This window comes from Phyllostomus discolor, chromosome 2 (assembly GCF_004126475.2).
Source record: "Phyllostomus discolor isolate MPI-MPIP mPhyDis1 chromosome 2, mPhyDis1.pri.v3, whole genome shotgun sequence".
In the NCBI taxonomy this organism is placed as follows: Eukaryota; Metazoa; Chordata; class Mammalia; order Chiroptera; family Phyllostomidae; genus Phyllostomus; species Phyllostomus discolor.
In genome coordinates, this window is record NC_040904.2 from 217,254,630 (window position 1) to 217,273,667 (window position 19,038).

General features: G+C 62.9%; 2 protein-coding genes across 5 annotated transcripts in view; both read left to right on the forward strand.

The window, feature by feature from the left end:
- Positions 1 to 2,240, forward strand: part of SHANK3 (SH3 and multiple ankyrin repeat domains 3) — a 45,943-nt gene extending 43,703 nt beyond the window's left edge. Inside the window, exons 23-24 of one of the 4 annotated variants that reach the window (XR_004901736.1) lie at positions 18 to 99; positions 244 to 376. Coding sequence is in view for 3 of the 4 variants with exons in the window: in XM_028532840.2 (XP_028388641.1) it covers positions 18 to 609 (592 nt within the window). In the remaining variant the exon portion in view is untranslated. Of the gene's footprint in view, positions 1 to 17 lie in introns of all 4 variants that reach the window. The other 3 variants (XM_036019817.1, XM_028532840.2, XM_036019819.1) reach the window with 3 other exon arrangements.
- A 4,452-nt stretch (positions 2,241 to 6,692) lies between these two features.
- On the forward strand, positions 6,693 to 12,181 carry ACR (acrosin). The gene is made up of 5 exons (XM_028533291.2): positions 6,693 to 6,944; positions 7,787 to 7,984; positions 8,160 to 8,443; positions 10,994 to 11,139; positions 11,576 to 12,181. Exons 1-5 carry the CDS (start codon positions 6,868 to 6,870, stop codon positions 12,179 to 12,181), a joined length of 1,311 nt encoding a protein of 436 aa, XP_028389092.1. The 5' UTR covers positions 6,693 to 6,867.
- Positions 12,182 to 19,038: the final 6,857 nt, after the last annotated feature.

The following is a 19,038-nucleotide window of genomic DNA, read 5'->3' on the forward strand; positions in this document are numbered from 1 at the left end:
CCCCTCTCCCTCCGCAGGCTCTTCAGCAGCCTCGGTGAGCTGAGCACCATCTCAGCGCAGCGCAGCCCTGGGGGCCCGGGCGGCGGGGCCTCCTACCAGGTGCGGCCCGGCGGCCGGTACCCCGTGGCGCGGCGCGCCCCGAGCCCAGTGAAGCCCGCGTCGCTGGAGCGGGTGGAGGGGCTGGGGGCGGGCGCGGGGGGCGCGGGGCGGCCCTTCGGCCTCACGCCTCCCACCATCCTCAAGTCGTCCAGCCTCTCCATCCCGCACGAGCCGAAGGAGGTGCGTTTTGTGGTGCGCAGCGTGAGCGCGCGCAGCCGCTCACCCTCCCCGTCGCCGCTGCCCTCGCCGACACCCGGCCCCGGCCCCGGGGCCCCCGGCCCGCGCCGGCCCTTCCAGCAGAAGCCGCTGCAGCTGTGGAGCAAGTTCGACGTGGGCGACTGGCTGGAGAGCATCCACCTGGGCGAGCACCGCGACCGCTTCGAGGACCACGAGATTGAGGGCGCGCACCTGCCGGCCCTCACCAAGGACGACTTCGTGGAGCTGGGCGTCACGCGCGTGGGCCACCGCATGAACATCGAGCGCGCGCTCAGGCAGCTGGATGGCAGCTGACGCCCCGTCCTCTCCCGCGCCCCGGCCGCGCCCTGCGGGCAGGGCTCCCCCACATCCGCCCCGCCCCCCGGGCCGCGGGCTCGGCCTGCCCCCCACTGCGGCGCCCGGGCCAGGAATGTTGCATGAACCGTCCCGTCTGCTGTTGCTCGGAGACCTGCCCTGTACATTGCTTAGCGCCCTCCCCGGCCGGCGGGCGAGCTCCCCCAGCACACCGTCAGGAAGGGTGCAGGCCCGGAGCCTGGGGTGGGGGGTCAGGGTGGGGCTCCCCAGCCTGACTGTCTCCCATGCTGCTCCCGGAGACGACTCCCCAGAGTGGGGACCTGGTCCAGCATGCGAGGTCAGGACACACCTTGGTGACTGGGGGGAGGGGGGAGACATTGGGGTTCTCCGTGGGGGGCCAAGGAGCCCCCCTGTTTTGCATATTTTAATCCACTCTATATTTGGAACGAGAAAAGGAACAAATATCTCTGTCCTTAATAGCTCCCCGTCCCCTCCCCCAGCCCCCGCTGGTTCCCCTGTGGCTGCCCGGTCTTCCATCCCGGCCCCTCACTGCCACGGCCACCCCACGTGGGGCGGGGGCGCTCCAGCTGGTCTGGGGTGGGCCAGGGTCTCGGCAGCCGCCCTGGGGCCCTGCCTCGGCCTTCTCCCCTTGCTGAGCTGGAGCGTGCCCCACGACCCTTCAGGTGCTGCGTGGAGGAGGGGCGGTGGGCAGCCAGGCCAGCTGGGCACTAGCGAGGTCTGGTGGTCCTGGAGGCCACGGCCCCTGGGGTGGGGGCAGGGCCCCGGCACCCTCGGCACCCTCGACGGGGGCCCTCCCGCCATCTCCCTCACGGGTCCCCTCCAGAGGGGGTGTCGCCTCCCCCCCACACTGCTGGGCAACCACAGCAGAGAAGCCTCCACCTCAGCCCCCAAGCCTCCCGCCCCCACCGTGTGTGCGTGCACGCATGTGCACGTGTGCGAGACTCGGTGTGGCCAAGGGTGTCGGAGCCCGGCGTGTGCCTGTGTGGAGAGCGGCCCCGTGTGAGGGCTGCGTGCGCACCCAGCCTCCCTTCCAAAGAAAGCCGGGGGCCCTGCTGCCCCCGGACCTGCGTCTGTCCTGCCCGCCCTCCTGGAGCCTCACCGAGCCTGAGCAGGCGGCCCTGGGGAAGCCCCCCAGGGCCCCGGGAGGCAGTGCCCAGCCCCCCCCGCCAGGCTTCCAGGGGGATCCTAGGGAGGCCCCGTGGAGTCAGGCCACTGTAAGACCCCAGAGGGCGCCCCAGCCCCCCGTACTGTGACTCCTCACACTCAGCAATGGCCTGTGGGGTGGGGGGCCTGGGACGTTTTTAAACCTAGGGTTTGGCGTCTGGACTAAGCTCCATCCACGTCACTCACAAGTTTCTGTTATATTTCTAGCTTTTTTTAATAAAAATTAAAAAAAACAGAAAACACAAGTTTTCACAGCCCAGGGGCCCGGCACGCCGGTCTGTGCCCGCCCACCCTGCCCCAGCCGCCGGCGCCGCCCCTGGGCAGAGTTGCACCCAGCGCCCGCCACTGACGCCCCGGCCCGCTCCGCGGCAGTCGCTGTACCAGGCTGCCACACACACACTCGGCCTCACACTCACCTGTGGGTTTTTGGTTCCGTTCAATTTGGGTTTTTAACTTTACAGGGTCAGTACCGCTTCACCCTCCTTTTGTATGGAGCTCCCCCCGGGGGCTTCCCCTGCCCCGGTCCTGAGGCCGCCTGACCCTGACGTTGTGATACACCCCACAGAGATCTATGTTTCTTATATTATTATTGATAATTATTATAATATTATGTAATAAATTTATAAGAAATGAGACTGTCCCTCCGTTGCCTGTGTGAGGAGGTCCTGGGAGGGCAAACCCCGCTTTCCCCGGGGACCCGGGGCACCACCCCCGGCCTCGACGGGGTCGTCCGCCACGTGCACGGGCCACGTGGGTGTCTGCAACCCGAGTCTTCGCCCGCCTCCATGCCCGCGTGGCCGGTCTCTCGCATCCTCCTGCGTATGACTGGACCGCAGCCTGTGCCCCCCACAGGGCAGCTTCCCTCCCTGCCCAGTGAGTGGTCACTCCTGGGGGTGAGCTAGAAGCCCGGCCACCCTCTGCGGTCCTCTCCCCTTTCCACCCAGGGTCCCGTGTCCAGCCCTGCGGCTCCTGCCCGTCGTCCTGTGCCCACGGCTGCTGCCCGCGTTTGGGCCTCATGTCTCCTCGAGCGGCCGCCTGCGCGGGCAGCTGCCCTTGGCAGGTGCGGGGTGGCGCTGGGTGTTGGGCAGCCGGCGGCAGGAGGGGGCACAGAGGTGAGTGGGAGGACGCGTCCTGTGGAGCGGGAGGCGGCGACCGCAGGGTCTGGGCGAGGGAGGGCCAGGGCCTGAAGGGACAGGCTGTCGCCTGGCCGGGTTGCAAGAGGGGCGGTGGGTGCAGAGCCTGGCCACATGGGGGCGGGGCGGTGTGAACGCCACTCACCCAGGTCCTGGCCCAGGGGGCGGGGCCTGTGGGAGGTGCCTCCAGGACCCAGGGGGAGTCAGGGGAGTCAGGGTGGGTGGCAGTGAGAGGAGCCGTGGGTTCGGGGTGTTTTCCCAGAGGCTGCACACACAGGCGGAGGTGCCTTGGGGAGCCAGGTGGGGGGTGACGGGAAGACAGGCGGAGACGGTGCCTGCAGGGTGGTGGGACCTCGACAGGCCGCCACCTGTCACGTTTTCTGGTTTCATTTTCAGGTTAGAAACTGGTCATCATTGAAGGGACCAGGAGGGAAGCCAGGAGCGGGTCCTTGGGAGGGTCTGGGTGTGGGGGGGGGCGCTGGCTGGTGCTGGGGCCGAGGGCGGGGCTCCGACGGGCCGGGTCCCTCTGCAACGGGCCTGCAGTGGGGCAGGGGGCGAAGAGGAGTGTCCCCGCAGGTCTGAGCCACCCCCATGCCTCAGAAGGACCCTCGGGGTGTGCACCAGGGGCCCTCGTGCGAGAGGAGCTGGAGCCCCAGTGCCTTCGAACCGAGTCTTCCTCACGCCAAGTGCGGCCTCCCTTGCCCCTTCTGGTCTCCCCCGACCTCAGAATGTTCCAGTGCTACCCTCTCAGGGGCCCTCAGCAACTGCCCAGCACTTTCTCTGGAGCCTGGGAGCCCCTCCCTCAGCTCCAGCCACCCCCTCGGCCCTGTGGCCCACTCTGGTGGGCCTGGGTGCAAGGCCAGGTGGACAGAGGTGTCTGCCCAGCAGAGGCCGGGATGGAGAACAGGGGCGGGGAGCAGGACTGGGAGAGGTGAGATGGGGGCAGGCGGGGACCAGAGGGGGTTAGAAGTCAGGGTGAGGGCCGGGGGGTGGGGACTGGACTGCTTGGTCAGTGGGAGTGCAGATCAGGGTGAGCAGGGGCAGGAGAAGGGCCGGGGGTGTGTCTGGCAGGAAGGGTGTGGGAGCAGAGGCCTGGGGGGCGGGGCCAGGGCTGGGAGCTCCACGTGGGCCTGAACCCCCAGAGGCCAGGGGGAACCCGTGCCGCAGCCCCAGCGTCCAGGCCGTCCCGCCCACTCGCGCGAGTGGGAACAGCACGGAGGAGGCCCAGAGAAGTCGCTCTTCACTGAGAGGTTCGCCGCTTCCATCAGGGCCCACGACAGACCAGGGGAAACCTGGGTGGGCCGCATGGCTGTCCCTCCACCCTGTCCTGGGGTCCGGGGGGGCAGGTGGGACGCCTGGAGCCCCTCATGGGGCGGGAAGTTTCCTGGAGTCCAGGCGCCAGGCCGTCCGCCCCGTCGCTGCGTGGCCCTCAGCGTTCGTCTCGAACGCGACACCCAGCATTCTGATCCGCGGCTGGAATACGTGCAGAGCTGTGATTGGCAGAAAACTGTACATGTTAACATTTGAAATAAACGGTCACCTCATGCTGGGAAAGATTCTCAGGCGTCTAAATGCCATATCCATCCGACACCCACCACAATCCTGTGAGAACGCCCGCACGGCCTTTTCTGCAACGGTCCCCCCCCACCCCCCGCCCCGTCACGTCACGAGTTCCTGTGGCCTTTTCTTGAACTCTGTTCCCAAAGCCTCTGTCGGTTCACTGATCCGGTGCATTCTGACACGTTTCAAACAGGCGAGGCCGGGTCACACTCACAGGTGAGCTGCAAGCTGGTCACACTCAGGATGCTGAGCACAGGATGTCCCGACCTTCCAACAGGGGAGGGGAGACCGCCTGGCATAAAGGGGGAGGGAGGGAGGGAGGAGGGGAAAGACGAGGAGACCACCTTGGGCCTCGTGTGGGGAGCAGAGGCCCCCTGAAACCCTCTCAGGAGACACGTACCCGTGGGACCTGCAGGTCTGGGGAGGACGAGACCCCATCGGCCAGGTAAGGGGCCCGAGCGCCCTGAGCTGAGGGAGGGAGACGGACCCTCTTCGCAGGCAGGTGGGAGAGGGGGACCTCCTGGCGTGTGGGTAGCAGAGACAAAGAGAAAGTCTCAGGACCCAAATAGTTGAGGCCTGACTGTGTTCCCCCGGGGAACCGAAGTCTCGTGGGAAGAAGGGGGAACGCTGCAGGTCCCGACCCCAGCGGCGTCGGCGGGTTACCCTGCCACACGGGCCGGGGGGCGAGGCCTTGTCACCCGCTGGGGAACGCAGGTGCCGTGTCCTGGCCCCGTGGAGGGAGAGACTAGGCCTTCCGACCCGCAGGGAGACGGAGCCGGGGAGGACGCAGCGTGGCAGCCCTCACAGCGAGGTGTGCGAGGTGGGGCCTCTGGACACCCCTCGGGGCCACTCAATGTCCGGACCCTTGGCTAGGGGAGTGGGGGCGCCCGGCACCCCGGTCGGGAGCTCAGACCTTGGGACGCTCAAAGAGGGGAGACGAGACCCCTGGTCCCTCAGAAGAAGGGGTGGCCATCAGGGAGGAGTCCCCCTGACCCCAGGTGGAAGACACCCCGGGTTCTGGCCTTCGGGAAGGGTGTAGAAGGGGTCCCTCCACTCCAGTGGGGGCGACGAGCTTTCTTGACCCCCAGGCAGGGAGACGAGGCCTCCCCAACAGCCAGGAAGGGGAGAGGAAAGCTTCAGACAGTCAGGGAGGCGGCACGAGGGTCTCAGACGTGTCTGTGGGTCCGAGGAGGCCGTGGGGTGCGCAGGGAGAGCAGGTGGCAGCCCCCGACAGGCAGGAGGAAACCCACGGCCTCGCCCACCGAGGGGAGGGCCGGGGCACTTCCTGGCGGCAGTGGGCAGGGTGGGGCGGGGGCGGGCGGGTGAGCTCTCAGAGCCCTCACGAGGGTGAGGGGACCCACGCGCGGCCTCTTGGTTCCCAGGGAGAGATGTGCCCGAGGGACCCTCTGGGGGCGGGGAGAAGGCCTCTGGCGCTGGGGTGGAAAGAGAGAGGCCTCCTCACATTCGAGGCCAGGAGAGGGTAGCCGGCTGGCACTCAGGGGAGACCCACGAGACCCACGGGGCAGGCGGAGGCAGGAGTGTGACCCTGAGAGTGACCTGAGGTGAGGACGTGTGGCGTCCAGTTAGAGGAGGTGCCCCCAGGGAGGGCCAGGGGCCATCGGACAGCCCGAAGCCCTCCGTGCGGGGCGGGAGCTCCGGACCCTGGGGCGGCGAGGGGGCCTGCGACGGGCCGCCGGGCGGCTGGACTCGACTCCCGCGGGGCAGGCGACACTGTTCAGCAGCCAGGAGTTGTGGGGGGGACGCTGGTGGTTCTCAGAAGGAAGGGCACGCGGCGGTGATGTTCAGGGAAAGGTGACGGGGCCCCTGGTGACTGCAGGTCGAGAGAGACAGGGGGCCGGGGCACAGGCCAGCAGAAAGCAGGGGCCCCTGTGACACTCGGGGGGACCGAGGAAGGCAGCCTCCCTCGCAGCCCTCAACTGGGGAGAGTCCAAGTGGCTTTGAAGTGAGTGGGCAACACGCTCCCGGGACGGGTGGAGCCACGCCCCGAGGCGCTCGGGCCGCGGTGCGGAGCCGGCTCCCTCCACCTGCTGCCGGGGAGGAGCCCAGCTGCCGGCTTTGACTTGGGGCCGGGCCTTTGGTGACAGTTTGAGGGGCGGGCAGACCCTGAACCCCCCCACAAAGATACGCCCTCAGGTGAGGGGGGGACCGGACCGGACCGGAGAGAGGAATGCAGAGGCTGGCTGGGCCTGGGGACCGAGGGCGGGACTGCCCAAGAGGTCAGCCCAGGGGAGCAGGGTGACCCCGCGGCGCCGGCTCCCACAGGCCTGACTGCGGGGGTGGGGGGCCCGTGGCCCTGCTGATTGGCTGGGATACCCCAGAGCTTTGTGAGGTCACGGGCTTCCGGGCCCGGGGCAGGACGATGGCGGAGATGCTGCCAACTGCCGCTCTGCTGGTCTTGGCAGCGTCTGTAGTCGCCAGAGATAACAGCTCGTGTGAGTAAGTGTCGGGGCCCCGGCGGGGGCAGAGAACCTTCCGGAGCGCAGACCCGCTGCCTCCATCCAGGGCCGCAGGGAAAGCCGGGGCGGGGCCTTGGACGTCCCGAGGGCCTCTCAGCTCCCGGGACCCACAGCCCCAAGTCAGACCCTCCAGGGCCCAGCAGCCTCAGCCCGAGGACCCCCGGGCCCCCGCTGCCCCCCTGGTCCAGAGACAGACCCTCAGCTCCGAAGATGCGGGCGGCGGGCCATCTGTGTGCCCTGCCCTCACCCAAAACTCTGGGTGCTCAGGAGGCCCTGTCTTCCCACAGACAGGCCGCGCCTGACCATGGTGGCCCCACAGGGCCCTGGGCATTGTCCTGCTGAGCTCCAGGGCCTCCAGGCCCCTTGGGCCCCCACAGCCTCCGGGGTACCCCACCACGCTTCTCGCCTGTGAGCGGCTCCCAGGGCCTCCTTGGCTTCCACCCCAGCGCCCCACAAGACCCCCGGTCCCAGGGCCCTGCCCCTGCCTGCGGTCCTTCTCTCCCCGTCACCGTGCAGGCCGCGCCTGCTCCCGAGACTGGCCACAAAGACCTCAGGCCCGGCCACCCTGCACCCCACGTTAGCCTCACCCAGCCCGGGGTCCCACACCTCTCAGGCCCGCACCGTGTCCCCGCTGCCCGTGGCCCCTCTCTCCCCACGGGTGACGACACCCACGGGGCCCTGGATGTCATACCCCTCCCAGGTCCCGGAGGCTGTGGCTGCGTCAGCGCCCGCAGCACGGCCCCAGCCCCACGGCCCCGCCCTCCGCAGAGGCGCGAGGACCGGCTGGGCCTGCTCCCGGCCTGACCCGCGGTCTCTCTGCAGTGGCCCCTGCGGGCTGAGGAACCGGGAAGGGACCACGCGTGTCGTGGGCGGCCAGGCCGCCGTGCACGGGGCCTGGCCCTGGATGGTCAGCCTGCAGGTCTTCAGCTACCACGACAGCCGGCGGTACCACGCCTGCGGGGGCTCCTTGCTGAACAGCCAGTGGGTGCTCACCGCCGCTCACTGCTTCAGGCTCAAGAAGTAGGTATGGGAGCGCGGGGGGGGGGCTCTTCCGAAGGCCTCCGGCCAGGGGCATTCTCCCAGGGTCTCCGCCCCGGTCAGCGTGCAGACCGTGACCCCTGCTGGGGGAGGCTCTGAGGGCCACGGCCGCAGCCGGTGCACAGGGAGGACGGCCTGGCTCCCCCCGTGCCCACAGGAAAGCCCACGACTGGAGACTGGTTTTCGGAGCGCGGGAAATCGAGTACGGCAGCAACCAGCCGGTGAAGCCTCCCCTCCAGGAGAGGTTCGTTGAGAAAATCGTCCTCCACGAGAGCTACTCGCCCATCTTGGAGGCCAACGACATCGCTCTCGTGAAGATCACCCCTCCCGTCGTCTGCAGCTCCTTCATCGGGCCCGGCTGCCTGCCCGCCTTCTCGGCAGGCCCACCCCGCGTGTCCCAGTCCTGCTGGGTGACCGGCTGGGGGTTCCTGAGGGAGAACGGTGAGCACGGGAGGGGCTCCCGGGGGCACCGCGGGTCCTGCCCGGGGTGGACGCCGCGGGGCAACGGGAGCGGGGGAGGCCCGGTGGAGCACTGTCCCTGCACGGTGCCCGGGCAGCTCCCATCCCGGCCCCTTTCCAGCTGGAGCAGCTGTGGGCTGGGCCGCAGCCGCGCCCGGTGAGGGCCGCGGGGCACGCACAGGGGCGACCCGGCATTCTGAGAGCAGGGTCAAGGCTGTCTGTCCTTGGGGCCTGGAGCCCAGGAGCTGCATTCCGGAACTGGGGGGAAGCTCAGGCAGGGTTTTGTGGCTGTAGGCCAGTCTTTCCTCTCTCTGGGCCTCAGTTTCCCCGCCTGTGAGCAGAAGGGCCGGAGCCCAGCGCTTCTGCCCCCGCCCCTGGGAGGCCAGCCCCCACGTGCACCCCACTCATTGCCGCTGCGTGGGTGTGTCTGGACGGGCAGGGGCGTCACGGGGGCAGCAGGGCCTGGTCCACGCCGCGGCAGCCTCTGCACGCACAAGCAGCTGCCTGAGTTGTCACCCCAGGGTCACACCAGGGGCCTGAGGGTGTGGATGACACTGACTTGGTTCTCAGCGTCTGCTGTTGCTTCCGTAACAGAAAACGTAGGTTTCCGGATCAAAGGCGGTTCAGCCACGTGGGGTTTCACACGCCGCCTTTTTTGGTGACTCCCCAAACCAGCCGTTTCAGGGTTCCTCGCTGGCTCGTCCTCCCCTCCCTGACGCTTGCGCCTGGGTTCTGGCAGGGCCTCCGCCGCCGCCCCCCCTCTCCTGGCTCCGGCCGACCCCCGACCTGCCTCCTGGCCGGGCGGCCGTCTCTGCCCGGCTGCTGCGGTCCGGGGCTCTGCCATGGGCGTGCCTGTGTCCTGGCTCCCGGCCGCCCTGCTCTGCGCCCCCAGCCCCCGCTGCCCAGCCGCGCCCAGCATGGGGTTTCTTGCAGTCCCCCGGAGGCCGGCGACCGGGCTCCTGTCTGATGAGCCCCCGGCCCACCTTACCCGCACCTTGCTGTCGCTAGCGTGGGCTCTCGAGGGGCGCAGGCTCCCAGCTACACCCTGGGCCTCCCTCGAGACCTCTTTTGTTCCAGAATCCCTCTCAGCTTAAAGGGACTTGTGTCGTTTTTGACATCCACGTTTCCCTCCCCCACACCCGCACCTCCAAGGCCAAGTCTTGAAGAGATCTTGGGCTCCGAGCCCTGGGGCCGTCCTGGCCTTCCCTCCTGCCGGCTGCCTGGCGCCCTCCCTGTTCCCCATGTCCCCGTTCCCCACGAAGCTCAGCTCCCGAGCTGGTCGTTTAAAACAGGCGTTGGGGCTGCGAACGTCCCTGTTGGAGGACACCTGGCTCCTAACACAAGGCCAGGCTTTCCCGACCCAGGGCTCGGTCACCTTGGTGACTCACAGGCCCAGCTGGTGGTGGGCACCTCCTTGTCACCCCTCCTCCAGGGCAGGGCACATGCATACTGTCACTGCTGCCCCCACGCAGGGCGGGAGGGGACGGAAGGCACCGGAAGCCCGCCACACCTCCTGCCGTGTGCCTGGCCCTGTGCAGGCTCGCTGGGCTCCTGCCTCCCGATCAGCCCAGGAGCTCCTTCCAGCCCCACCCGCACCAGGCCGCACCCGCCTGCTCCCCACCTGCATGGCAGCAGGTGTCCAAACCCACCTCCTAGGCTGTGGGGCCAGAGCGGCGGCTGCTGTCAGGGCCCCGCCATCTGTGGGGCCACGTGACCCCGAGGACACAGCTGCGTCGGCTATGGGGTCGTCTCTGCTGTCCCCGCCAGACGCAGTGCGCCCCGTTCGGGGTTGCCCTGGCCAGGCCCCTCTCCACCCCCAGACCCTAGGAGAGCTTCTGGGGCGTGAGGCAGCCCTGACCTGGCCCGAGAACTGTGCCTCTGTGTGGCGGCCCAGCCACAGCTCTGTCTTCCCATGACCTGCTCCTGCTCGGGACAGAGGGGGCACTTGGGGAAGGACTCCCCTGCCCAACCGCCCAACCGGGGGGCCGGTCCACAGGGGCAGAGGAGTCCTGGCGGGGAGAGCGGGGAGGGCGCCTTCCAGCCACACCCTGGGCTTGGTCCTGGAGAGGAACTCCCGGGGCTGACCCCAAGCCACACCGCAGCCCTGTGTGACCTTGGAGAGGGGAGCCCCAGCCCCCAGGCAGGGGGTCACGGGGGTCACGGGGGTCACGGGGGACTGCGAGGACTAAGATGATGTCTGTGTGGCTCATCGTGCACATCCGCTCACGCCTACTGATCTCACCAGCAGCCTCCGTGAGCCACCGGCCACCACTCGCACACAGCCCCCTCCGGCCGCACCCGCCCCCCCCCCCCCACGGCCCCTTGGCCCCTCGTCCGGGCTCCTCCTCTGTCCGTCAGTCCTGTCTCTGGTCCGCGTGCGCAAGCACAGGCCAGGGCCTCGGGCTCTCCTGGCTGTCAGGTCTGAACAGAGCCTCACAGACGACCAGGGTTCAGGGGAGGGAGGAGGCGGGGCTTTCCCAGACGCAGGGGCGTGTCTTCCGTGACCACTGACCACTGGGTCGCCTGTTGCAGCCCAAAAGATGTCGCCCGTGCTGCAGGAGGCCCTTGTGAGTATCCTCGACCTCGGCCTGTGCAACTCGACCCTGTGGTACCGCGGCCGCGTGCGCTCCACCAACGTGTGTGCAGGGCAACCCGAGGGCTACGTGGACACCTGCCAGGTGACTGTGTCAGGGTGCCGGGCCCCTGCGGACCCCACTTTCTTGGGCCCCTCTGCTCCACACGCTACAGGGCCCCACTCTGGTGACCCTTTTCCTGGTCCCATGTCTACAGTCACCATGAACATGGAGGTGACCCCCACCAGCTGCCCCTGCAATGGACCGGTCACCACGTGCAGCCTCTCTCTCACCCTGACACAGAGGCCACACCACCCAAGCAGCACCCCGAGCCTCCAACTCCACGTGCACGCACACGCTCTTGTGGGCCTGTGAAGCCACACTCGGGGATGCGTGGGCTCCTCCTCTTCCCTCCTCACCGCAAGGAAGCCGGGGACCGTCGCACCCTCCCCACCCTGGCCGGCCCTTCACCACAGCCCCCGTGGTCCTGGGAGCAGGGACAGTGGCTCAGCACAGTGTGATTCCTATGTCCTCCTGGCAGGGGGACAGTGGCGGGCCTCTCATGTGCAGAAGAAGGACAGAGGACCCCTACGTGATCGCCGGAATCACGAGCTGGGGGGTGGGCTGTGCCCGAGCGAAGCGCCCTGGAATCTACACCAGCACCTGGCCCTACCTGAGCTGGATCGCTTCCAAGATCGGCTCCAAGGCCTTGGAGACGCTTCAGCCGAGCACCCCTCCCCCTCCCAGCGCTGCCACAGGCCCCGGCTCAGCCTCCTCCTCCCCCCGCCCTTCTGTCCGCCCTCCTTGGTACTTCCAATACCCTTCTCAGTCACCTCCCTTTCGACCACCTGCATCCCAACCCACAGCCCGGCCCCTCGTGCAGGCCCCCTCCCCACAGCCTCCTCCACGCCCACCCCCACCTCCCCCACCTCCTCCACCCCCGCCTCCCACCAAACCTTCCGAAGCCCCTTCTTTTGCCAAACGACTGCAGCAGCTCATGGAGACCCTGAAGCGGAAGACCCTTTCTGGCGGAAGAAGCAGTGATGACACGGAGATCGTAGGCTTCCCGGAGCTGGCCTCGCTGTCCATAGACCCAGGGAACCTGTCACGCATGAAAGGGAAAGAAAAAGATGAAGTGAATAAATAAGTATTTCCGTAATAAGAGGTTTTCTGGACTCCGTATCTGCCCCCGCGACTCCACCCAAACCCACATGGACGCTACCTCCCCCCTTCGCCCGCCGGCCAACGGGCCGCTGCACAACGCCCAGCACCCAGGATGCCAGCGGCATTTCTTAAACGCTGACTTGTGAAACGAACACGTTGACCCGGGCACGTGGGCCAGGTCTGGTCTTCACTTCCCATGGGGTCTCCGCCCCTGAAATCAGTGGGGGTGGCTCCGAAGCAGCTCCCATGGGGCTGACCGGCCGGGCGGGAGACACGCCGTCCCGTGGTGCGGAGAGCGGACCCACGAGAGGGCTGTGTGTGGAGGGCAGGGTCCCCGGGCGGCCGGGCGGTGAGCGTCGACCGCAGCGCACAGCTCCACTTGTGGGCCCGGGGGCGGACTGCACGCCGTCTGCCCAAGCTCTTTTCTGGCCTGCGGCGAAACCCTGTTATGTCCTGGGTTCGAGCCAACCAGAAAAACTGTTTGCCAAGGCTTTCCAGGAATTGTGGTGGGGTGCTTCGGGGTGCCCGTGAGCTTCTAATGGTTTCCTCACCCCTTGGGAGCCCCTGTTTTAAGGTCTTCCCTGGGGAGGAGCAGAGCCCAGCGTGAGCTGGTTCTGTCAGAGGGGGAAACTGTGAACCGCGAGGTGTCCCGTGGGCGCAGGAGGAAGGGCCGGCGGCAGGCACCAAACGGCATGCACTGCAGTTTTTGCCAAGTGGCTGACCCACCGGCACGCAGCCCAGATCGCTCGTGGCCCTTTGCAGATTCCCATGAAACGGACCCCGATGGGCTCAGGCCCGAGCCCCACCCTGGCCAGGGAGGAAACACAGCGTTTCCGTGGAGGGGCTCCTCCTGGGAGGAAGAACACTCCCCGCCCCTGGCTGAGGGGCTGCTGCAGGTCACGGCCGCGCTCCGTGCCCAGAAAGCTGACGCGCGTCCAGTGTGAGACGGTCCAGCAGGGCCGTGTGGAGAAGGGGCAGGAGCCCTGGGCGAGGGAGGCTGAGGGGCCAGCGCCTTTCCGCCGGGGGCCGGGCCTGGGATGAGGAGCAGCCAGAGTCTTCGCCCGCCCGTGGGACTCACCGTCTGCCTGCCCGGGTTCTGGCCTCAGGAGCCCTGTGCAGAGCGGTCAGAGCGGAGCTGATGTCTGCAAATGTGCAGACCGGGGCTGCAGGGGAGGTGCTGCTGGACAGCCTTAGGCTTACGGGCAAGGGGCACTTTGCTGTGACTTTGGCCACTCACTGTGACCCCTGAAATGCTTGGGCCACACAGGAGGGCTCGTGCATTTGTCCGAAAGGCCTGTAGCTCTGTGTACGGTAGTGACATTGGCTTAAATGAAAGAAAATTCTGTCTGCCTTGGCTAGGAGCTGGCATTGCTGAGACTGGAGCCAGCCTGATTATTCATTTCCTTGCCTTTGGGCTGTCTCCTCTAGCGCTCGTTTCCTAACGTCTCCAGCAGGGATACAGTCCTCGCACTCTGGGGCTGGACACTAGTCACCCTCTCCACACCGAGTGAAACCCAGGGTGCTGGTCAACAGAGCAAGACAGAAGCCAGATTACAAGCCACATGGTCCAAAGAGCAGAAACAGTAATGGCAGCAGCTCAGAACCTGTGGGGCCCTCGCTGGCCATTGGTCAGCCAGAGCCGGGCCTGCCTGTGGGGGCCCCTCCCAGAGCTCCCAGTGGCCCTTCCTGAGCCCTCCCCGCCCATGCCCCAGCCCCAGCCCAAGGCAACCTCAGATTTGCTTTCTCTCACTGCGGATCAGTTTGCATTTCTAAGAAAGGAACCGGAGTCGCACAGCCAGTACCCTTTCCCTGTCCAGCCCCTTTCAGTCCCCACAGGCGCCGAGACCCTGGTGTGGCAGAGCGTGTCAGCGACGGTCCCTTGTTGCTGCTGGCTGCCACACTCTGTGCCTGGACCACATTTGTGTTTCTGTTCGGCTGTGGCTGGATATTTGCTTGTTTCTGTTTGGGCTCTTACAGATGGAGCAGCTGTGTGCATTCCCTTTTTTTTTTTTTTTAACATTTTTAAAATTTATTTTTAGACAGAGGGGAAGGGAGGGAGAAACAGAGGGAGAGAAACATCAGTGTGTGGTTGCCTCTCGCTCCCTACACTGGGGACCTGACCCGCAACCCAGGCACGTGCCCTGACTGGGTATTGAACCCGTGACCCTTTGGTTCACAGGCCGGCACTCAGTCCACTGAGCCACACCAGCCAGGGCACATTCCTTTTATTTTTATTTTTAAATCCTTAACTGAGAAAATGTTTATAGATTTGGGAAAGAGAAGAAGTGGGGTGGGTGGGGGAGAGAGGGGGGTTAGAGGAACATCGATCAGCTGTCTCTCATGCACTCGAATCCACAACCTTTTGCTGTACGTGACAACGCTCCGACCCACGGAGCTGCCTGGCCAGGGAGGCTGTGCGCATTCCGTGCAAGTCTTTGCAGCACAAGGGCTTTCATAAGTCTTGGCTAAGTACCTGCATGCGGAATGGCTGGATCATATGGTAGGTGTATGTTTAGCATTTTAAAAAGCTGCCCTTTTTTTTCCCCCAAAGAGGCTGCAATATGCTCCATCCCCAGCAGCTTGTACGCAGGCTCCAGTTCCACCAGCTCCTCACCAGCTCTCGGCATGGGCAGTCCTCCTCATCGTAGCTGTGCTGATGGGAGTGCGGTTGCGTCTTCCTTCTGGGCTTCCGCCGGGAACGGAGTGGTCTGTGAACAGGCGGAAAGCATCTGAGTGACGGCAGCTAAGACTCCGGTCAGGGAGGTAGGAGGACAGCCGCTGCTGATGCTGACGACATGGGCAGGGAGGCGGCGAAAAGAACACCCAGAATTAAATTTGTCCACGTGGAACTGGGGCTTTTCAGGCATCACTAGCTTGGATGGGAAACGTGGGAAAGAAACAGCGGCGGCAGCAGTCCAAGGGCAATTTTGCTGTCAAACTCCACCTGATGTCTTTGCTGATTCAACTCCAGGAGCAACTGGCCTGAGAAATAGCAGGTCTGTTTCCTATATAAAGATATCCAGCCCCAGCTGGTGTGTCTCAGTGGACTGAGTGCCAGCCTGTGAACCAAAGGGTCGCCCAGGACACATGCCTGGGTTGCGGGTCAGGTCCCCAGTACGGGGTGCCTGAGAGGCAACCACCGCACACTGATGTTTCTTCCTCTCTCTTTCTCCTTCCCTTCCCCTCTCTAAAATAAATAAATAAAATCTTTAAAAAAAAAGATATGACAAAGTACCCAGTCTCCCAGAACCTCTCTGAAGTTACTGCATCCAAATAACAATGTATTTAAAACAAAATCCTCATGATTTGAAGAGAAGAGGGCGGTGAGGTGGGAGGGAGCTGGTTCCACTCCCCCCTGCACACGGGAGAAAAACCTAGCCAATCTATGGAGAAACAGAGCAAACAGCCAGCAGTACCCCAGCATATACAAAGGTAGGAGACCAACAATTGTAGTGGATACTGAAAAACCAGATGGTAAGGGGAGTGCTTCAGGACAATAAGGTCCCAGGGACCAGCGCTGGGGGTGGGGGGGGGCTAGGACAGCTGCAGGGCTGGGTCTGCCACAGGGTCCTTGGGAGAGAGCCGGGTCAACGGCTCCTTCCCCAGCCAGACAAGGCTTGAGCAGCACCGGGAGAGGTCTTGTTGCTTGAATCGCAGAGAGGGGCATAAGGTCTAAGTGGCAAACACACAGGGGCTGTGAGCACCCACGGAGTCTGTGGACCCGGCTGGGGAGAGCTGAGAGTTGAGCTGGTCCTGGCTCTGACCCCTATAGTCCTGGTCTGGTTGGAGAATTGGGCTGTGCGAGAGGCCAGGCCGCTGTAGAGCAGCAGGCTTGAGTAGGAGGAATTTCTCAAAGAGAAAAAGTGAAAAAAGAGTCCCTGTTTGGAGAATTCTCCTGCAGCAGCCTCTCCGGCCTCCTCCCCACCCAGCCGGGCAGTGCTCTCCTGGGCAAATTAAAACCACAATGAGATACCACTTCACACCAGTCAGAATGGCCATCATAAACAAAGCAACAAACAACAAGTGCTGGAGAGGTTGTGGAGAAAAGGGGACCCTAGTGCACTGCTGGTGGGACTGCAGACTGGTGCAGCCACTGTGGAAAGCAGTATGGAACTTCCTCAGAAAACTAAAAATGGGTCTGCCTTTTGACCCTGCAATTCCACTGCTGGGACTATACCCTAAGAACCCTGAAACACCAGTCCAAAAGAACCTTTGCACCCCAATGTTCACAGAAGCACAATTTACAATAGCCAAGTGCTGGAAGCAACCAAGATGCCCATCAGTAAGTGAGTGGATCAAAAAACTGTGGTACATTTACACAATGGAATTCTATGCAGCAGAGAGAAAGGAGCTCCTACCCTTTGCGACAGCGTGGATGGAGCTGGAGAGCATTGTGCTAAGTGAAATAAGCCAGGGTGAGGGACAAATACCACATGATCTCACCTTTAACAGGAACCTAAACAACAAAACAAACAATCAAGCAAAATATAACCAAAGACACTGACGTTGAGAACAGGCTGACAGTGACCAGAGGGGAGAGGGGAGGGAATTTCAGGGGAAGCGGGGAAGGGTTTGCAGGAACAAGTATAAAGGACACATGGACCATAACAAGGGGGGTAGAGACGGGAGGGGAGGGATGGGGAGGTGGGCTGGGATGGGGGTAAAGGGCAGGAAACTTGAACAACAAGCAATTAAAAAGAAAAAAGAAAAAAGAAAACAAAATCCTCAAATGACTCATCATGCCATGTGATTCTTCCAGATGAACAAAATTGTGGTCCAGTCTCAATTTGCCAGGTTAAATTAAAAATAACACCCAGCCCTGGCTGGCATAGCTCAGTGGATTGAGTGCAGGCTGCGAACCGAAGGGTCGTTGGTTCGATTCCTACTCAGGGCATATGCCTGAGTTTCAGGCCAGGTCCCCAGTGGGAGCCACGTGAGAAGGCAACCACACACTGATGTTTCTCCCCCTCTCTTTCTCCCTCCCTTCCCTTCTCTCTAAAAATAAATAAATAAAATCTTTTTAAAAAGTTAACAACAACAACAACAACAAATAACATCCAAGCAGGTCTTTATTTGTTGCTCTCACTCATCCATTACACAAAATATACAAAACTATCCTGAGCTCCATTTTTCCAGGTATGGAGCAAAATTCAGAAAGGTACTTCCAGTGCACCTCATGACATCATCTTTGTCATAACCTGAGGTTTTGAAAACAAGTGTTGGGAGGAACCTTAAAAAGCCATTCAGTATATTTCTTAATATTTAAATTTTTATTCTCTTAAAAGTAAAAAAGATTTCAAATAGAAGACTTCATGACGATTCCTGCCCAAGAAGTTCCCAAATCTTAACTGTTCATGTTGCCCTTTTGCTGTACGATCCTTGTTCCCTCGTGTTCTGCCCTTCTGGAGATGGAGAGCAGCTCGTTATCTCATTTCTCCCTTTGAGCCCTTTAGTAAAAGCCCCAATTAATAACCTAAGGCTATTCAACCATGCCAACAGCTTCTTTTTCCTCTCCAGATGCTTTTTCTCCAAGGTCTTACTTTATAACCCGTGTTTCATTCCTCTATGTCTCTGCTCTCTCTCTGCAGAGTTCCAGAGCCCAGTGTCCCAGCTGGGACTGAGTCAGCAGAAAGTGCCTGTTCTCACCTCCCGGGGCCAGGTTTCTTGTGAGTGGTCGTGATGCAGGAGAGCCCTGGCTCGCTGTCTATCTGCTGGCCAGCCATCGGCACCACCACTCACAAACACAGGCTGGTGGGTGACTGCTGCTTTCACGGTGACAGGGGTGTGCCCTTCCCAGGAAGCATTTCCTGGGCCGCCTGATTGACCTTTCCAGTCCTTGCTCATTTTTGCTGCTTATTTCCAACAAATGCTTTAGACTTGCTCCACTGATTCTTTTCTGTCCCCCAAAGGTGTAAAAAACCCCAGTTTTGATCAACAGTTCAATGAGAATTTATTCATTTCCACGATATTGTTCATTAAGAAAAAGATAAAGAAAGAGCATGCAGAGCCCAGGAGAGAGCCCCACCAACGCTGTGTGTCTGCATCTCCCTGGTGGCCTAGCAGTCACTTCACTGCATCATGCACGTGTGTACTCGAAGCCCAGTTCACGCTCAGTTTGCTCCGACACACATCAGCTTGGCTGGAATCAAAGGATCCCTTAGTCTATATACTTCAGGGACATTTGTAATATTTCATTAATTTTCGAGGTAGGGATCCAAGCTTCAGTAAGTTTCCACCTTGGTCAAGATGACCTAAATGTTGTATTATATTAAAGCAGTCGAATAAAACTCTTCTCTTCGCACACGCTGACCGCCATGCCCTGCTGTAGTGAATCCCCGGAAGGGAAGTTCCACACAGAAAACCGACAGGCTGCAGATGCAAAAGGACTTCTTTCCCCTTTTCTAGGAGGCGTTTTAGTGACTTCCAGTCCATTTAAAACCTGGTAATGATTCTTCAGAATGAAGTCCCCGTTGAAGTGCAATCAGCTTCAGAATTTTGGGAGAAGCTCTGGTGGCTGACACCACACAAACACCGCCAGCGATCGATGATCCACGCCACCCCCCACCCCGCACCGTGAGCCTGCCAGTCATCCCCCGGGAACACGCCCCACAACCCCACCCCTGAGGCCCTGCTGCCACCAGTGGGTCTCAGAGACAGTCCCGCAGGGGCTCTCCCGCTTCAGGATGTGGGCGTTTATTTCACAGTAGAAAAGTCTGGATCAGGGTGTTTCTGTTCTGGTCGTAGAAGCTGCACGTGGTCATGTCTGGTAGAAAGATGCATGCGCACAGCTCATGGGGGTCCTGTCAGTCCCCTGTGGGGACAGGTCTCTCCAGCCCTTCC

Coding starts and splice junctions, on each gene's coding strand:
- ACR (XM_028533291.2), top strand. CDS start 6,868: ATGGCGGAGATGCTGCCAACTGCCGCTCTGCTGGTCTTGGCAGCGTCT. Junction 6,945..7,786: donor AGAGATAACAGCTCGTGTGA/GTAAGTGTCGGG, acceptor GTCTCTCTGCAG/TGGCCCCTGCGGGCTGAGGA. Junction 7,985..8,159: donor CACTGCTTCAGGCTCAAGAA/GTAGGTATGGGA, acceptor CCGTGCCCACAG/GAAAGCCCACGACTGGAGAC.